This window comes from Sphaerodactylus townsendi, linkage group LG16 (assembly GCF_021028975.2).
Source record: "Sphaerodactylus townsendi isolate TG3544 linkage group LG16, MPM_Stown_v2.3, whole genome shotgun sequence".
In the NCBI taxonomy this organism is placed as follows: Eukaryota; Metazoa; Chordata; class Lepidosauria; order Squamata; family Sphaerodactylidae; genus Sphaerodactylus; species Sphaerodactylus townsendi.
The window spans coordinates 27,301,571-27,319,803 of record NC_059440.1 but is presented as its reverse complement, the minus strand read 5'-3'; the positions used below and the strand labels follow the sequence as shown (position 1 = coordinate 27,319,803).

The window sequence follows — 18,233 nt, the reverse complement described above, 5'->3', positions numbered from 1 at the left end:
CAATATTCGGTTTATCAATTTGCACGGAGCATTCATCGTTTTCCCTTTCGACGGGGGCCTGTTTCTGTTCATACCTACATCTGAACGAATGCTTCTGCTAAGGGAAGGGGACATTTCAGGCACAGATGAAGACGGCTGCAGTCCACAAAGGGTTATGCCATGATAAATGCATTAGGGGCTTTAAGAGGCCTGAAAACTCCTCGCGGTTTTCTCTGCACTCTTTGCTTCCAAGACAAGCTGGTGATAATAAGACAAAGGGATTAGATGGCATCTTCGTTTGCTGTAAATGCATATCCAATTATGGAACTATCTTGCCATCTGTTTGGGTCTCCACAAACACATTTTCCCCCTGTTGAAGTAGGATCAAATAGGTCGTCTTCTTATTTTGAATAACTAAGTCTGGCAATATTTATCAGTTATTTCAGACTCCAGCAAAGCACCAGAATGGCTTTTTCATGCCAAGCAGGAATTTGTTTCCTCATAATTGGCTGGCCTCTCCGAACACCTATATAGCAAAACATCCTTTTTAAAAACACACCCACCACGTCTTATCTGAACTTCTCTGTGGCTGCCCTTCCCTTCCTTCTGTACTTCCGTCTTACTTTTTTGGTTTTTCAATTTATCATAAATATTTTGTTTTTCTGATTTCAGCAACCAGGGCATCCATAGCGCTTTCTATCCCCATCCTCACAACTACCCAGTGAAGTAGGACAGGCTGAGAGAAAATGACTGGCCCACGATCACCCATGGAGCTTCATGGCTCCGTGGGGATTCGAATTCGGCTCTTCGAAGTCTGATGCTCTAACCACTGCCCTACAGTACATCTCACAGCTGTTTCTGTCTCAGTTTCCTCTGGTAGCCTATTTTGTGTGTGTGTGTGATTTTATCTTTGGCAGTGGGCTACCAACTGTTTAGGGATGGAAGATTTCTAAGACAAAAACATGATTTAGGGGGGGATTAACCACCCTTCTCCAAACCTGACAGCCTCTATCCAGCTCCTCTCAGCTGCAATTCAAAGGCACATGCCGGAAGAGGAGGAGGAGGAGGAGAAGAAGAGTTTGGATTTATATCCCACCTTTCTCTCCTGTAAGGAGACTCAAGGTGGCTACAAGCTCCTTTCCCTTCCTCTCCCCACAACAGGCACCTTGTGAGGTAGGTGGGACTGAGAGAGTTCTGAGAGAACTGTGACTGGCCCAAGGTCACCCAGCAGGAATGTAGGAGTGCGGAAACACATCTGGTTCACCAGATAAGCCTCTGTCACTCAGGTGGAGGAGTGGGGAATCAAACCTGGTTCTCCAGATTAGAAGAGCCTGCCATGGATCCCCGATGTGATGTTTCGTTTGACCTCTGACTTCAGTAACACAGTGCAGATCCTTGGGCTGTGGTGGCAGCAATATTTAAAAGAATCTGCCCAGCCAATCGAACCTCCAATAGCCAATCAGAAGCCTTGGCGGGCAAAAGCCCTACCTGGCCCCACCCACTGTCTAAAAACACTTGGCAGGTGTCAGGAAAAGGTATTGGCGGGCTCCTTTGATGATCCCTGAGATAAAGAAATTATCACATGTAAATTATACTGTGTTTGGATGGCAACTTATGTGACAACACTGGATGGGTGTTATTATAACACTACACTTAGAAACTGCAAAACGATAAATATGTTTAAAATACATGGGATCAGATGAGCGAGGGAAGAGAGTCAGGAGGCAGTGGGGGGGCATAGATATGTGAAGACTAGGGGGTCCCAACAATCCTTTGACCAGTAAGGCCTCCAGAACTGGGCCGCTCAGACAGTAGCTCTTTGGCGGTTTCTTTCCACCACGATCTGAGTGTGTGGTCCGCTCCCTTGGTTAGCAAAAGATCCATGACAGGATAGTGTCCTTTTTCCGCGGCCAGGTGTAGCGGGGTCTTGCCGAGCCACCCGGCTGCGTTGACGTCAGCTCCGTGGTCCAGGAGGCAGCGGGTGATGTCGACATGACCGCAGCCGGCCGCTCGGTGCAACGGGGTCAGATTCTGACCGTCCCTTTCATTCACTCCAGCAGTGCTATCGCCTACCAACAGGCAGATGACGGGCAGGTGTCCGGCCGTTGCAGCTTTGTGGAGAGCCGAGCAGCCGTAGTGGTCGGTGATGTTCACGTCTGCCTTGGCTTGGAGGAGCAATTTCACAACCTAAAGAGAGAGCGACAGGTGTTCAGGAAGGCAGGCTGCCCATTTCGTATGTGCGTGTTCAAACCTACCCTGGGATCAGGCTCCATTTGTATGGCTCACACCTGTCCTGTGTCCAGAGTGGCTAACTCAGGGTTGGGAAATTCTTAGAGGGCTAGGGAGGGCTGTTTGGGGAGACCCTGAGAATTCAATGCCCAGGGTCCTGCAAAATCTAGCAGTCACATAACAATTTCGACAGACACATAGAGAAGTGCCAGCATCTATATTTACCTGCATAAGGCCCCTTCCGCATATGCAGAACAATGCATATTCAATCCACATTCACAACTGTTTGAAAGTGGATATTGCTAGTCTGAACAGTAAAATCCAGCTTCAAAGTGCATTGAAAGTGGATTGAAAGTGCATTATTCTGAATGTGCGGAAGGGGCCTAATCAGGACACAAACATAGTGGGTGCATAAAGTGCTGTCGGGTTATAGACAACTGACTCCCCAAGGGTTTTCAAGGCACTTTGCCATTGTCCGCCTCTGCGTAGTAACCCATAGCGGTCTCCCATCCAAGAACTAACCAAGGCCGATCCTGCTTAGCTTCTGAGATCTGTCAAGATCGGGCTACCTTGGACCATCCAGGTCAGGGCACAAATGTAATATGTAGATAACATTTGTGCAGGGGGGATTTGCAGCCTTACCTCCTGGTTGCCATTGTTAGAAGCAATGGAAAGGGGAGTCCTTCCCAAGCCATCCTGAGCGTCCACGTTGGCTCCCTTATCGAGCAAGAGACGCAGAGCTTCGATTCGTCCCGCCTCGGCTGCTGTGTGTAACGGTGTAACTCCGCCCTCGCTACCGAGATCTGGACCAGCACCCTGGGATATCAGCAAGTCCACGATGTGCAGCTGGTTGTTGGCAGCTGCCCAGTGCAAGCAAGTCCATCGGCTGGCATCTACAGCGGCAATATCTGCCCCTTGCCGTAAGAGCAGCTCGACCATCAGGATGTGCCCGTTGGCGGCTGCACAGTGTAGCGGGGTCAAGCCTCCTTTGGTTGCCACAGTTGCCGGCGTGCCCCGAGTGAGGAGGAAGTCTGCCACTTGGGTGTGGCCACTCCAAGCCGCATGATGCAACGGTGTATAGGAAGCTCTGTTCTGGGCATGGACCACTGCGCCACGCTGGATGAGGAATTTGACCAGAGTGGCGTAGCCATTCAAGGAAGCCAAGTGCAAAGGGGTCCAGCCATTCTCATCCCTGGAAAGAGTTGGAGAAGAAGAAGAGTTAGGATTTATACCCCACCTTTCTCTCCTGTAAGGAGATTCAAGGTGACTTACAAACTCCTTCCCCTTTCTCTCCCCACAACAGACGCCTTCTGGGGTAGATTGGGGTGAGAGAGTTCCCAAGAACTGTGACTAGCCCAAGGTCACCCAGCAGGAATGTAGGAGTGCGGAAACACATCTGGTTCACCAGATAAGCCTCTGCCACTCAGTTGGAGGAGTGGGGAATCAAACCCGGTTCTCCAGATTAGAATCCACCTGCTCTTAACCACCACACCACGCTGGCTCTCAAGAAATAAAAGTGTTTCTACACGCGGCTTAAAGTGACTCGATTCCGTGGTATTCTCTCTACAAACTTGCAGAGAGACACATGTGCAGTTATGTCTATGTGTCACGTCTCAACCGACTAATGGGGTTTTGAAGGCAAGAGATGAGCAGAGGTGTTTCCTCTGTGTCCACAATTGTGTCTGTGTGCAGTGTCGTCAACATCAAACCAAAATGGTCCCATTAACTTCTATCTTTGGCATGAGGCCGAGGTTCACAGCTTGACCCTTCCTCTAGTAGCAGCTGTTTCAAGGTAGGAACCGCTGCTAACCTCAAGCCCTACTGGACAACGGCCTTTCCCACTTCCCAGAAGAATGGGGCAAGAGCCACGCTGAGGGAACGGTGTTCACAAGAGCCATCATCTAATGGAGCCTTTTAGTGTCCCTGATATCAATCATTGGACAAAACACAATATTACCAGTTGGGCTAAATCAAATTCCCGACTGGTCGACAACCTACCACCAAGCCCAGACTCGCCCCATCTTCTTGCTAGCAGAGATGGTAGTAATACACCTGCCTTTTCCACACCTGCACTCGGTCCCTGCTCCCTGCTGTAAGAGTTGCTTCACCAGGTAAACGTTGCTGTTCTGGGTAGCTCGATGGAGCTCCTCCCATCTCTCCTGGGCAGGACCGAGGATCAAAGTCTTCTCCTTGGAGTCCACCTTGCAAACGTTCCCAGCCTGATGTCCTTCTGGCGTCCTCTCCTCGGCCAGCACCATCCACCTCCGCTGGAGCTCAGCTTCTTCGACTCTCATGCCTCCGCAGAAGAAAAAATAAGAGTGCCATCAACCCCAATTCTTAAGAACTAGGAGCAAAGCAAAACAAATGGTCAGCTATGAGCAGCAGAAGGCCAGTCCGGGCCTGATTCATTGACAAGTTTGCCTTCCCCTCTGTCATCCTGGAAGGACAATTCTGGAAGACTCCTTATTAGGAGTCATATTCAGAGCCAGTGTGGTGTGGTGGTTAAGAGCAGGTGGATTCTAATCTGGAGAACTGGGTTTGATTTCCCACTCCTCCACCTGAGTGGTTGACACTTATCTGGTGAACCAGATGTGTTTCCGCACTCCTACATTCATGCTGGGTGACCCAGGGCTAGTCACAGTTCTCTCTGACCTCTCTCAGCCCCACCCACCTCACAGGGTGTTTGTTGTGGGGCGGGGGAGGGAAAGGAGCTTGTAAACTACCGTGAGTCTCCTTGCAGGAGAGAAAGGTAGGGTATAAATCCAAACTCTTCTTCTAGGAGAGAAAATGTCCCTTTGGATCTGGGCACATAGAAAGAGTCGGATATGTCAGGTTTACAAAGCTATACGCATTAGTTTTATTTTGCTCCTGTTGTATAGATCCCCACGTCATACAGAACTATTTTATATCTTGCTTACAGACATCAATCCTAATACAGCTTACAGTGCGGCCAGATTCTGTGTAACAGCACTCGAAATGCATTGCAGGATGGTCTGTGCAACACAGTAGGCTTAGTGACTTGGTAACTATAAACCACAATTTGACAATTTTAATGTCTTTTTATTCCTATCCTCTTTTTAATTTTTTAATCTCTTTTAGTACTAATGCTTACTGTTTTAATATATTTTTATCCTGTATGTTCTATCCTTTATTTCATTTATCGAGTTGTGGTCTATGACTATAATAAATATTTGATTGATTGATTGATTGATTGATAAGTTCAGACTAGATTGATAAGTTCAGACTAGAGTTGCTACACTGTCCAGGAGGTGGGTGGAGATCCCCCAGGATTACAACTTATCTCCAAGTGGCAGACATCAATCCACCTGGTGAGAAGGCCATCTTGGAAGATGGATTTTAGGGCATCATACCCAGCTGAAGCCCCTCCCCTCTCCAAACCCCGCCCCTCCTCAGGCCTCACCCCCAAATATCCAGGAATTTCCCAAATTGGTGCTGGCAACCCTACTACATTTCCCACTATCTTTTCCCCCATCCTGGAACTCCGGAAACCATCCAAGCACTCACCTGATCCAGCCCTGTTTCACTTTTTAAAAATTTATTTTTTATTTATCAATGTTATCCCGCCCCTCCCTTTTCAGGCTCAGAGTGGCATGCAGCAATTAAAACAATTAACATTTGTGGGGCTTTTGCAGTTGTCCTTTGGGATTTGCAGATCCAATAATTTGGCCCCTTGATTGCCACTCTTAAGATGCTATGAAACAAGATAGTTTTCTCAGGTTTGAAAACTCTTCCCACGACACCCACATTTCCCCACATCTTCACATCCCTCCTCAAAATCCCTTCTGCATAAAGCCATTAAAAAAACCCTTTTAATACCTCCCCATTACTGAATTGACACTTCAGCACCCATAAGGGGAACAAATGCAGACCCTTCCCCAATTTATCCCTGCCTCTCTTTCTCTCCTGTCCCTTGGTTGGTTCCCTGGCCTTCACTTTTTCACTGGAATTTCAATTTTTTAATTGGAAGCTCCTTGCAGGCGTGGACCTCTCTTCTGGTCCTCTGCAGATCCATGGCCACACTGATGGCTCCAGACAAAACAGTAAGCAATTCTTACCGGTCATTTCTGTCCCGCCGCCGGTGTGCACTCTTCTGAATTTAACAGTGCCTCGGTGGTGCAACTGGTTCCACGAATGGGCTTTGTGAAGGTGAGCTGAATCCCAAACAGGACTTTGCTGAGTTCAAGGACCAGCTATGGCTCCTGCCCCCTCTGGATCTTTTGGCCCGTCTCTCAGAACACCCCTTGTGATCACAAAATCCACTGAGGAGGCAAACTTGTTTGCAAACGGAAAGCTTCAGTGACTACACAGATTTCTGTACCTCCAGGTGGCGAAAGGCGACCACCTCTTCTGAAAAGGATTTCAGCTAGCAGGCTGCATTCAGTCCTCCTCACTAAAAGTCCATTAACATTAATCACAAGGAAAGCCAGCGCCTTGTCTACTGTGCCTTCTACTCGGTTGTGCAAAGAGCTGTTTACTTAATGACTAAAAAGCTTCTAAAAGGAGGGAGGAGTTCTTGGCTGCTAATGGTTAATAGGATCTGGGCCCGTCTGCGCTCCCTCCTCCCTTTCTGACTCACACGGAAATCCTTGCAAGTCTACATTCCATCAATGACCTCTAGATACCAGGCTCTAGGCGCTGTTTCTGCACATTGGAAGGAAAGCCCTTTTTGGTATTAGGAGCAGAAGCCTTTCTGTAGTGATTCAACGAAGAAGAGAGGTCTCAAGAGAGGTTTCCTGATGCTTGTCCCTCAAAATTGCTATTCTGAGATAGACTGCGCCTGAACATGGAGGTTCTATTTCACCGCAGTGCCCATTTTTCTCCAGAGACCAGTCCCTAATGGAAAAATGACACCCTGTCTTAATTTATCTTTCAAAGACACTTTCTAGAAAGCCTTAGGTGATGTGCCTCAGGCGTCTAGAAGTAAAATATTTAATTGATCAGCCATTTTGAAGTTATGCCGCGATCGGAAAGCGTTCACCTCACTTCTCCACATTAACCCTTCTTTGGTTTAGATATACGCATCATTGCTTTCCGGGCTAAGATCTAGGATTATGCATACGGAACTGGCAGTGGAAGTGAACAGTCTGAGAAGGAAATGGAATGATGATATGAGAAGCTATTTTGTGAACTGGTTTGTTTCAGATATAGGTAAAATGCTGTATCATAAAGTACTATTAGATATGTGTGAAGGGAGACCTGAAGCCATTTTTTAGAGACCTTAGCGAACGAACTGTGCAAATACTTAAACCCCTCCTGTCCAAAAGCAATGTGACTAGTCAACAAAAAGGGACCGCTGACAAACAATGGTTTGATCATGACTGTAGAATGGCCAAAAGAAACCTGCTAAGACTATTCCATCAGTTTAAAGAGGTCGTGACTAACAAAGAATTGGTACTGGAAGGGAAAAAACTTATAAGGCCATGCTAAAATATAAGAAAAAAATGTCCATGCACAAAAAATGGAGCAATTCCTAATCAAGGCAGTAACATCGAATGATTTTGCCACTTTTTTGAGAATAACAAGCCAGAATAATAATCTAAGTAAATTGGGCCTAGCTAATCCAATAACAATAACAGTCTGGGTGGAGCATTTTTTCCAAACTTCTTTACAAACCATCAGCCTTCTTTTTTTGGGACACATTATATCTCGCTGATAAACACACCTACATGGGCCTCCCCTGTAACCAAAGCAGAAGTCGCACTTATGATTTCCAAATTAAAATCTGGGAAAGCCCCAGGGAATGACCTTTCATATATCCCCAGAGCTATTGAAAGTCAACATTGACTGGTGGGCTACAATCCTAGCTGAATCCTTTTCACGATATTAATAATACAGGCTATATTCCAACAGATTGGAAAGAAGCCATAATAGTCCCTAAGTATTTAAAAAGGTAATCACGGACTCCAGCCAACTACAGGCCGATCAGCTTACTTAATGTTATAAGGTAAGATATATAACCAACTACCTGTGCACAAGGTACTTCTGGTATGGCTCGAGGGAGAAAAGCTGTTAGGAGATCTAACAGGCTGGCTTCCGAAAGGGACTCGCATCAGCAATGGACCACTGCTTGATTCTAAACCATCTGATTTGATTAAATATGTTAAACTCCAAAGAGGCTCTCACTATATGCAACCTTTTATCGCATCTCAAGAGCAGCCTTCGATAATGTGCCACGTGGACCGCCTTCATGGGGCCAAAACTAGCAAACAACACCAATATTGGACAAACGCTTTATTGCAACATAATAATCCAACTGCATGAGAACACCTTCTTCATGCAGTGCAAGGGTGACACAAGAGGGACATCTTAACAATCTCATCTATACCCAGTAACATGAAGGGTATAAGGCAAGGGTGCCTTCTAGCACCACATCTATTCAACTTTTATGTCAACTCCTTCATAATAGATTTGCAGAGTGGATAAGGATCGCTTCATGCTCCTACACTTTCTCAGGGAAAACTACTCCATTCTAATGTATATGGACGTGCTATTGTCGCTTCCTCTCACTCAACCAAAGTAGGGATTAAGAGAGCCCTAAATGCAATAACCTGCAAAATGTGCTGAGGAACATCTAATAATGAATTATTATTCTAAAACCAAAATAGTACATTTTAATGCCAGGTTCAAGAAGGAAAGATGGACAATCGAAGGGCATCCAATCGATCAGGTCAAATGCTTCAGATAAATTTGGGGTAATTTTCCAGTATAATGGCAAACTCTACAGCTCATATCCAATCCCTTGTCCACCTGCTCAAAAAGAGCGCCCAAGCAATACTCGAGATTCTACCGCACTCCATGGGAGGATACACATTTTCCAGCTGCTGTTAAATTGTTTACAGCAAAAATCCATTCCACAATTAACATATGGGAGCCTCCAACTAGGCAAACATATCCAACTTTTACACCCTCTGGAAAAAGTTACAAACAACATTCCTTAGATCTCTATTCAATACACCAAAAATGCACGCCCAACACTGTATTGAGACATGAAGCAGGAATAGCTAAAGTGGAAACTATAGTCTGAAGAGAGCCATCAAATATTGGATTAAAGTCCACCTACACCCCCAGGGCCTATTACTCAGCATTTCTGTCAACATCACTCATACCCAATCTGGTCGAGAAGATTATCCTGAAGCTTAAACAGATTGGGCTAGACCCTATGCTGATGCTTTCTGAATGGGACTCTTGTCTCTTAGCTCTTAAGATGGTATATCAACGATTGGATCGACATTGGACTACCAAAATGATAATGCCCTCATTTCCTGCCTCTATATAGACCATTGAAATCTGGTAGTGGTGGCCAGTAATTTGGCCCCTCCTTACATTCAACATATTACCATAGCCAAACACCGATGGGCCTTTTCTAGAGTTAACGGGTTTGACGATTTCCATCATCTATGCTTATAGGCAGATTTGGGAAAACCCCTTGGCATTTGAGGAAATGTGTTTGTAACTCTGGGGACGTTGATTCTATGATACATATCTTGTTACACTGCATGCTGCATAAGGCAGAAAGAGAGCTCTTTATTTTACCTCTGCTTGTGCAACACAGCTTGATAATTGCAAAGGATCCTGACCAAGAGATTAGGAAAATGCTGTTGGAAGACAAGGATGCAACCATCTCCCAGCAGGTAGCAAAGTTCTGTGCATTGGCGTATAAAAAACGCAAGGGCCTACTTAATCAGGGATGAGCTGAAAGCCAAACATTCATGTAAATGGTTAGCTGTAATAATTGTTGTAATTTGCTGTTGTGAATGTGTGCTGTTGTTTTGTTTTGTCTTTGCTGGCCTTTGGCCGTATTAAACTATCTATTAATAATAAATATTTAATTGGCTGATTATTTTTTAGTGTATGCATATGATTATGCTGGTATGGACATAAAGTGCCCTTCTACTCCTCTTCTGCAAACAGCCTATCAGAAGAAGATATATTACCAGGTGACTTTGAATTGCAGCTGTACTTTGATAAATACAGGCAAGGATTAATAATTCGAAAGTAAAATTCGAGACCCAAGTGGTGTAGTGGCTAAGAGCAGGTGCACTGTAATCTGGAGAACTGGGTTTGATTCCCCACTCTGCCACTTGAGTAGTGGAGGCTTATCTGGTGAACCAGATGATTAGCTTGTGCACTCCAACAGATGCCAGCTGGGTGACCTTGGGCTAGTCACAGTTCTTCAGAGCTCTCTCAGCCCTACCCACCTCACATGGTCTTTGTTGTGGAAGGTGGGAAGGGAAAGGAGATTATAAGCACCTTTGAGTCTCCTTACAGGAGGGAAAGAGAGTGGGGTATAAATCCAAATTATTATTATTATTATTCTAAAAAGAAAGATATGGTCAAGAGTTCCCAGTAAGGCTTTCCTCGTCTTTTTTTTTTAATGGTGGCGAGGCAGAAGCAATTGAAAAAAATCAAGAAAAATCCTTTAAATGAACATTATTTTTTTGAGGCAAACCCCAGAAAAAAAATAAGGGTTTTTTTCGGTTCAGCTTTGTCAATTGCACACCATCAAATGGTTCACTTTGGTGTATTGACGAAGGCTTCCACGGCTGGATTCAACTGGTTGTTGTGGGTTTTCCGGGCTGTGTGGCTGTGGTCTGGTAGATCTTGTTCCTAACGTTTCGCCTGTTTTTGTGGCTGGCATCTTAAGAGGTTCAGTTCGGCTTTGCTGAATACACACACTGGAGAAAATGGCTGCTTTGGAGAGTGGAATCCATGACGTACCCTGCCGAGGATCTCCACCCATCTCAGGCTCCACCTCAAATCTCCAAAAAAATTCAGATCTAAAGCCGCCAAGGCTAGCCCTGAAAGTTGTGATTGGCAATGTGAGATATTAAAGACGTGTGAAATATTGGAGGATATATTTCAGTGCTCAGCGGTGCCTTTTCTTTGGGTCTTGGCACCAGATCGACCGTCTTTTTAGTGCCTGGCGAAGGGTTCTTTACCCTTCCAAGTTTTCAGCTGAAATCCTTCTTCCCTCCCTCTCTGGAGCTTGAAAATTATGGCATCATCTGCTCCAATAGTGCTGCTTTGAATTGGCATTTCAATTATATTGTTTGTACATTCTACCGATGGCTCAGGGGTTTCAGTCCCTGACTGGCTTTTTAATTTTCCTCTTGCTGTGATGAGCCTTTCATTCCATTTGTTGTTTTCTCTGTTTTGTAAGTTTAATTTAAAAAAATCTCTCTGTGTGACTTTAATTGCATTGATCTGCGTCAGTTGCCTAGAGAGGAAGGTTGTTTACTTGTGGCTCTAAATATCTAAAATAAACCAACCAAAGAAGAAGAAGAGTTGGATTTATATCCCCCCTTTCTCTCCTGTAAGGGGACTAAAAGGGGTTGACAAACTCCTTTCCCTTCCCCCCTCACAACAAACACCATGTGAGGTAAGTGGGGCTGAGAGAGCTCCGAAGAACTGTGACTAGCCCAAGGTCACCCAGCTGGCATCTGTTGGAGTGCACAGGCTAATCTGGTTCACCAGATAACCCTCCACAGCTCAAGTGGCAGAGTGGGGAATCAAACCCAGTTCTCCAGATTAGAGTGCACCTGCTCTTAACCACTACGTCACTGCTGCTCTACATGTGGAGAATCTACGAGGCACGTGGCGAATCTATGGGTTCCAAAGCCCTGGGGCAATCACAGAGAAGGCGTTTAGCTGGCAACCTGAACTCTGATCTGGTCTGGCAGCCAGCTCTGCAGCAAAAAGGTGTGGCTGAGTATCATAGGACTGGAGACACTAACTTTAGAAGAACAGAAAGACGGAACAGAAGACACTGAGCTATCTTGTTATGAACAGGCCGGCATGTATCGACTTGCCCCTTCTCTGAGGTTCCACCTGTTACGTGATCGCTTGCTGTTAGCAGAGTTAGTCCAGGGTTTGAGCAGCCAGCAGGCGCAAGTGGCAGAGCTTAACTTCGGGATGCAATAACAAGGTTTCCAAGAATGAACTCCACTAAGCCTCATCTGAGTGCAGCACACATGTCTGTTGCTTTATGTCAGGGGTCTGCAACCTGCAGCTCTCCAGATGTTCATGAACTACAATTCCCATCAGCCCCTGCCACCATGGTGGCATGGGCTGATGGGAATTGTAGTCCATGAACATCTGGAGAACCGCAGATTGCAGACCTCTGCTTTATGTCTTAGGAAGGTTTTATGCCATCTTGTTAGAAACTGGTTTTAATGTTTATATTTTTGTACTGTTTTTAGTTTATTGTTTTGTTTTATTATGTGTGTATATGTAAGCCACCTTGAGTCCCTTTGGGAGATTGATGGGATAGAAATGTAACATAATATATAAATATAAATAAATAAAAATATATAAGATGACTGACTGTTGACATTTCTGGCATCAGGATCCTATCATTAATATGAAAGGGGTATAATGACATCCTCCAAAGCAGTCATTTTGGACCAGATCTCGGCAGCCGTGCCACACAGAATATCTTTGCTACATCAAGATTATCTTTCAGGGGGTTGGATGCTGTACACTGAGAGCCAGCGTGGTGCGGTGGTTAAGAGCAGGTGAACTCTAATCTGGAGAACCAGGTTTGAATCCCCTCTGCTCCACATGAGTGGCAGACTCTTATCTGGTGAACCAGATTGGTTCCTCACTCCTACATCCCTGCTGGATGACCTTGGGCTAGTCACAGTTCTTCCAAACTCTCTCAGCCTCACCTACCTCACAAAGTGTCTGTTGTGAGGAGAGGAAGGGAAAGGAGATTATAAATTGCCTTGAGTCTCCTTACAGTCTCCAACCTCATTCAAGTTTAGATACCTGCTGAATTAGAGAGAAAGGTTGGAGTTATCCTGCATTGGAAAATCTGTGCTTTCATTCATCAGAAGTGCAGCGGCGTTGTGACAGCCGCGTCAGTGAAAATCAAACTCAGATAATGTTGTGAATCTGTTGCATAATTGGAAATGTTCCCCAAAGCGAAGGTGGGCCTCTATTTATTCACCATCCCTCCAGCAACCATACCTTCTGACTTGACTCCAGGCTGAGCCCAAAACCTGTCCAGCCAAATGTGACAACTTGGGACCAGGTCCTGCTGAGCCAGGCCACACTGGGTCCCAGCAGTTGGCGACAAACTGGTTACAGGCAACATGATGCACCAACATGAGAGCCAATGGGATGTAGTGGTTCTAATCTGGAGAACTGGGTTTGATTCCCCACTCCTCCACCTGAGTGGCAGAGGCTTATCTGGTGAACCAGATGTGTTTCCGCACTCCTACATTCCTGCTGGGTGACCTTGGGCTTGTTCTCTCTGAACTCTCTCAGCCCCACCTGCCTCACAAGGTGTCTGTTGTGGGGAGAGGAAGGGAAAGGAGCTTGTAAACCACATTGAATCTCCTTACAGGAGAAAAAGGTAGGGTATACATCCAAACAACTCCTCCTCCTCCTCCTCCTCCTCCTCCTCCTCCTTCTTGTTGTCACTGTCAGGCAAAGCACTGAGAGTGTGCTATAGAAGGTTTTTGATAGTAGCTTTCTTGACTTATGACGGCTCCCCGAAGTGCTCTTTCCCAATCACTGTCAACGCATCTCTGCAAATGTATCTGCCCGGCACTTACTTTTAATATTTTTAGGCCCTGGAGGATAACCATTTTAATTTACTCCAGCTTTCCCAGGGATTATTATTTAATAACTGCTGTTTCTGTGGGTTTTTTTAATTTCAGCGGCTTTTTGATAAGATTGAAGCACTTTAGATTGCAGCAAGACCTCTTGGATATCATTCAGTGGCAAAGCAGGATATATATGTGTTTTAAACAACCTACGGGTCTCACGGATGGGTTCATATATTTGCATTTATTTGGGTAAGTCACGGAGATCTTAGCATCCTTCTCATAGGCCGGAAGGAGTTCTAGCATGAGAAATAAATTACAGGGCATTTGAGAATGGCTTATAAATGACGTGGACCAGAATCCTTCTATGTGAATGAGTAGGAAACAACCAATATGCATATTTACATTTAGAAACAACAGCAAAAAAAAAAAAGTCTTGGTGTGACTGTCCAGATAGTTTCAAGATATTGTGGGCTGCCAACCTCCAGATGGGGTCTGGAGATATTCGGGAATGACAAATGATCTCCAGGCAAGAGATCGATTACCCTGGGAAAAAATGACTGCTTTATAGGATGGCCTCTATCATATTAGACCAGTGGTGGCGAACCTATGGCACGGGTGCCAGAGGTGGCACTCAGAGCCCTTTCTGTGGGCACATGTGCACAGAGTTCATCATGTGGGGGGCGGAAAATCACACACATCTAGGCTAGCCTGGGCATGATCCTTTACCTGGGAGTAAGCTCAGTTGCTGGCAATGGGCCTTGCTTCTGAGTAAACCCTCCTAGGGTCGTGATTCACCCATTGAAAGCGTTGCACGGTTGCTTCACCAAGCTTACTCCCAAGTAACGTGCACCTCGGAGCCAACCATTTTTTCTAAACTAAAATCTCAATATTCAGGTTAAATTGCCGTGTTGGCACTTTGTGATAAATAAGTGGGTTTTGGGTTGCAATTTGGGCATTCGGTCTCAAAAAGGTTCACCATCACTGTATTAGACCCTGTTAAGGTCCCGTTCGACTTTCCCCTGGTGTCATCTCTCAAATCTTTAAGATTGGTTACCTTAACTGGGATTGGTTACCTCTATGTGTTGAAGTACACAAAAAGAATGGCATGATCTTATCTAGAATATAGAGAACGCTGCTTTGTGATTTTTTTTATTAGTATATATGTGGAAAAAAGTCATGAGGAGGATTTTCAAAATAAAAAAGATGCAAACAAACAGGAGACTGTGGCAAAGAAAAAGAAGAGTTTGGATTTATGCCCCCCCCTTTCTCTCCTGTAAGGAGACTCAAGGCGGCTTAGAATCTCCTTTCCCTTCCTCTCCCCACAACAGACACCTTGTGAGGCAGGTGGGGCTGAGAGAGTTCTGAGAGAACTGTGACTAGCCCAAGGTCACCCAGCAGGAATGTAGGAGTGCGGAAACATACCTGGTTTACCAGATAAGCCTCTGCCACTCAGGTGGAGGAGTGAGGAATCAAACCTGGTTCTCCAGACTAGAGTCCACCTGCTCTTAACCACAAACCACGCTGGCTCGTTAAATGCATGGCATCGTGTGCAAAGTGTGGGGATCAAAACATTAAAAAGTGGAAGATTCCCACACTGGAAACAAAACCAGATAATTGAACAGTCCAGATTCATGAGAGATATAGGGATAAGGCACGTGTTGAATGCACACAAGGAGTTCCATCATGAACGATGGTCGGAGGCCCATGAGTTGCAAATACTTTTGCAGGTGAACAAAAAAATTGCTCTTGCTGCTCACCAGATGGCGCTAGAGGCCCAAAGAGCAAAGCAGAACCCTGAAGACAGTGTGACTTCTTGGATTAAAATCCTGGATCAGATTTGGCAATTGGGTAATTCTTAGGTTGCGAGGTAGATTAAGAATCCGCCGGCGGAGCAGCTCAGGAATTGTGGGGGTCACTGCCAAAGGCTGCAGCCAGCTTTTTTGCTGGGAAAGCCAAGACCGGCATCTAGGGGAAGCAAATGGCAGGTGCTGATTCCCTCCTAACTGATGGAAATCACCTTGTCGGAGGTTGGAAATTTCCCAGAATGACAACTGGTCTCCAGATGAAAGAGATCAGCCCCCCCTCCCTGCAGAAACAGCTGCTTTGGAGGGTGGACTTGACAGAATTATCCCCCCCTCCAAATGCTGCTCCCCAGCGGGCCCCCCAGCGCCCCCCCCCCCAAATCTCCAGAAATTTGCCAATCTGGTGCTGGCAACCCTACTTGAAAACCCTATTTAAAGCTGGCTGAAACCAAGGTGCTCAGGGTCTGGGTAGGAATTCTCCAGGAAACCTGTATACAGTACACCTCTTGAACTTCACGAAGTAAGAAAAACGAGGGATGCTTATGCAACAGATGTGAAATTATAGATCAAAACCATCACGGCTGGCAAGTGGTTTATTCTTCAAAATCCTGGCACTTCCGAGTTGGGCTCTCCAGGTCAGTCCTTTCGGTAGGACGGCAGCGTTTTGTCAGGGGACTGCATCTACTTCTCCATGCAAAGTTGGTGATGCTAATGAGGAATGGGGCCCCTCAGCCTCTCAACAGGGCTTTCGGTAATGTATTCCTGGACAGTTTATCCACCCGAACGATTGTTCTTCTCAGCCAACAATCCGTCGCAGCTTCAGGGGAATGCAAAGTCCACGGGCTGCTCGGCTGCTTTCTGGGTCTCATTTGCAATGCTAAGAGATGGTTAGCCGGGAATGTAATTAAATGATCTATCTCCTTTAGAGCGATCAATATTACTCAGCGGGGATCAGAGGCCTGAGAGGAGAAAGATGTTTCCTTCATACTTCCTTGTTCACTGGAGTGCCTGTCTGCTGGTAGCCAAAGGCCTCCGCTGGAGATTCCCAAAGGTTTGCATCTAACACCTCTCACCTGCGCTGCTCGGTTGGTTCACCTCTCTGCAGATTTTTCAGCCGCAAAGAATATGTGCTCTTCTCCTATTTCCTCTGGCTTCCAGCACTCTCCCCTTCCTTTATTGCCTCCACTGTGCTGAGTTTGGAACTGTAGGCCCCTTGGGGCAGAGACCTTTTGGAATCCGCAAGCTCCATGTGCATGGATGGAGCTTTATAATTTAGCAGTAGGAGCATTCTCAGGTGAACTGCTGGTTCAGTCCTCGGCATCTCCGGTTAAGAAAACCAGGCAGTGAGTGATGTCAAAAACATTGACCTGAGATCCTAGAGAGCTGCTTCCAGTCAGAGCGGGCAATGATGACCTTGATGAACCCAGGATCTCATTTAGTATAAGGCAGCTTCATGTATGCTCAGTCCTTGGCATCTCCAGTTAAAGAGTAGAGCCAGCGTGGTGTGGTGGTTAAGAGCAGGTGGATTCTAATCTGGAGAACCGGGTTTGATTCCCCACTCTTCCACCTGAGTGGCAGAGGCTTATCTGGTGAACCAGACGTGTTTCCGCACTCCTACATTCCTGCTGGGTGACCTGGGGCTAGTCATAGTTCTCTCTGAACTCTCGCAGCCCTACCTACCTCACAAGGTGTCAGTTGTAGGGAGAGGAAGGGAAAGGAGCTTGTAAGCCACCTTGAGTCTCTTTACAGGAAAGAAAGGTGGGGTATAAATCCAAACTCTTCTTCTTCTCTTAAAAAGAACCAGGGAGTAATGCTCGCTGGTGACCTTGAGTTGGTCATGCTTTCACAGCCTAGCCCACCTCGCAGGGCTGTTGGGGGAATAAAAGGGGGAGGGAAGAACACTGGATGCCACCCAGGGCTCTCCTGCAACAGAGCAAGAATTCCACTCACGCAGAGAGATCAGACCAGATGCTGGGCCGTTGCAAAACAGGGCTACAGCCACTGCATACAAATCGGGGGTGCCGGCACTTTAAAAGAGCAATATATCCAGGACAGAAAGGATCTGAAAGAAGATGGAATGCACATGTCAGTGGTGCAATTCACTCTCAAGGCTGGCTGTAAAGAGCAAAGTGGGGAACTAGAGGACTGCAGTTGAGAATTTATGATGGTAAAGGCTGAAGCCAAGATGGGAGAAGCTGTAGGTTCCTCTGACTGTGAACTGAACCGACTTAATTCACATAGAACCAAAGACTGAAATTAATAGACCACACAATATGTCTGAGGAAAGAGCTGCCAACCTCAAGGCCAGGCCTTGAGATCTCCTGGAACTGCAAGTGATCTGGAGACCACAGATACAATATCTGCTTTGGAGGCTGGATCTGCTGAGCTCCCCCCCTCCCCAAACTCCCCCTCCCCAAATCACCGGGCATTTCCCATCCGGAGTTGGCAACCGTAATTCGACCCCTCTTTCCTAGATTCTTCCAACATCTCTACATCCGCTTCAGTTCTCGCTTAAGTCATCTGTTTCGATACCTACTGCTGGGTGTAAAAAGAATAAAATTAGATGCAGCCACTGACACCTTTAAAATAATTTATTCGGTATCACAAGCAGCGGGAAATTAGAGGTAACAGAAACTCTTTATAGCTGGTG

General features: G+C 46.0%; 1 protein-coding gene across 3 annotated transcripts; it reads right to left on the bottom strand.

Moving 5' to 3' along the window:
• Nucleotides 1-1,260: 1,260 nt before the first annotated feature.
• Nucleotides 1,261-6,765, bottom strand: ANKRD65 (ankyrin repeat domain 65). Of its 3 annotated transcripts, none has more exons than XM_048519338.1 (4): nt 6,285-6,765; nt 4,276-4,552; nt 2,851-3,400; nt 1,261-2,166 (listed from the first exon to the last, which is right to left on the bottom strand). In XM_048519338.1, the coding sequence occupies exons 2-4, from the start codon at nt 4,500-4,502 to the stop codon at nt 1,732-1,734; spliced, it is 1,212 nt and encodes a 403-aa protein (XP_048375295.1). In that variant the 5' UTR covers nt 4,503-4,552; nt 6,285-6,765; the 3' UTR covers nt 1,261-1,731. The 3 variants fall into 3 exon arrangements, with proteins under 3 accessions (XP_048375295.1, XP_048375294.1, XP_048375296.1); XM_048519337.1 differs by having other exon boundaries at nt 4,276-4,504; XM_048519339.1 differs by lacking the exon at nt 6,285-6,765 and having other exon boundaries at nt 4,265-4,492.
• Nucleotides 6,766-18,233: the final 11,468 nt, after the last annotated feature.

What these genes read in the sequence shown, in the direction of transcription:
- ANKRD65 (XM_048519337.1), bottom strand. An exon ending in GGAGCAGGGACCGAGTGCAG is followed by an intron (nt 3,401 to 4,275) that starts GTGTGGAAAAGG and finishes AACTCTTTCCAG; the next exon opens with GGATGAGAATGGCTGGACCC. An exon ending in CTAACAATGGCAACCAGGAG is followed by an intron (nt 2,167 to 2,850) that starts GTAAGGCTGCAA and finishes CTCTCTCTTTAG; the next exon opens with GTTGTGAAATTGCTCCTCCA.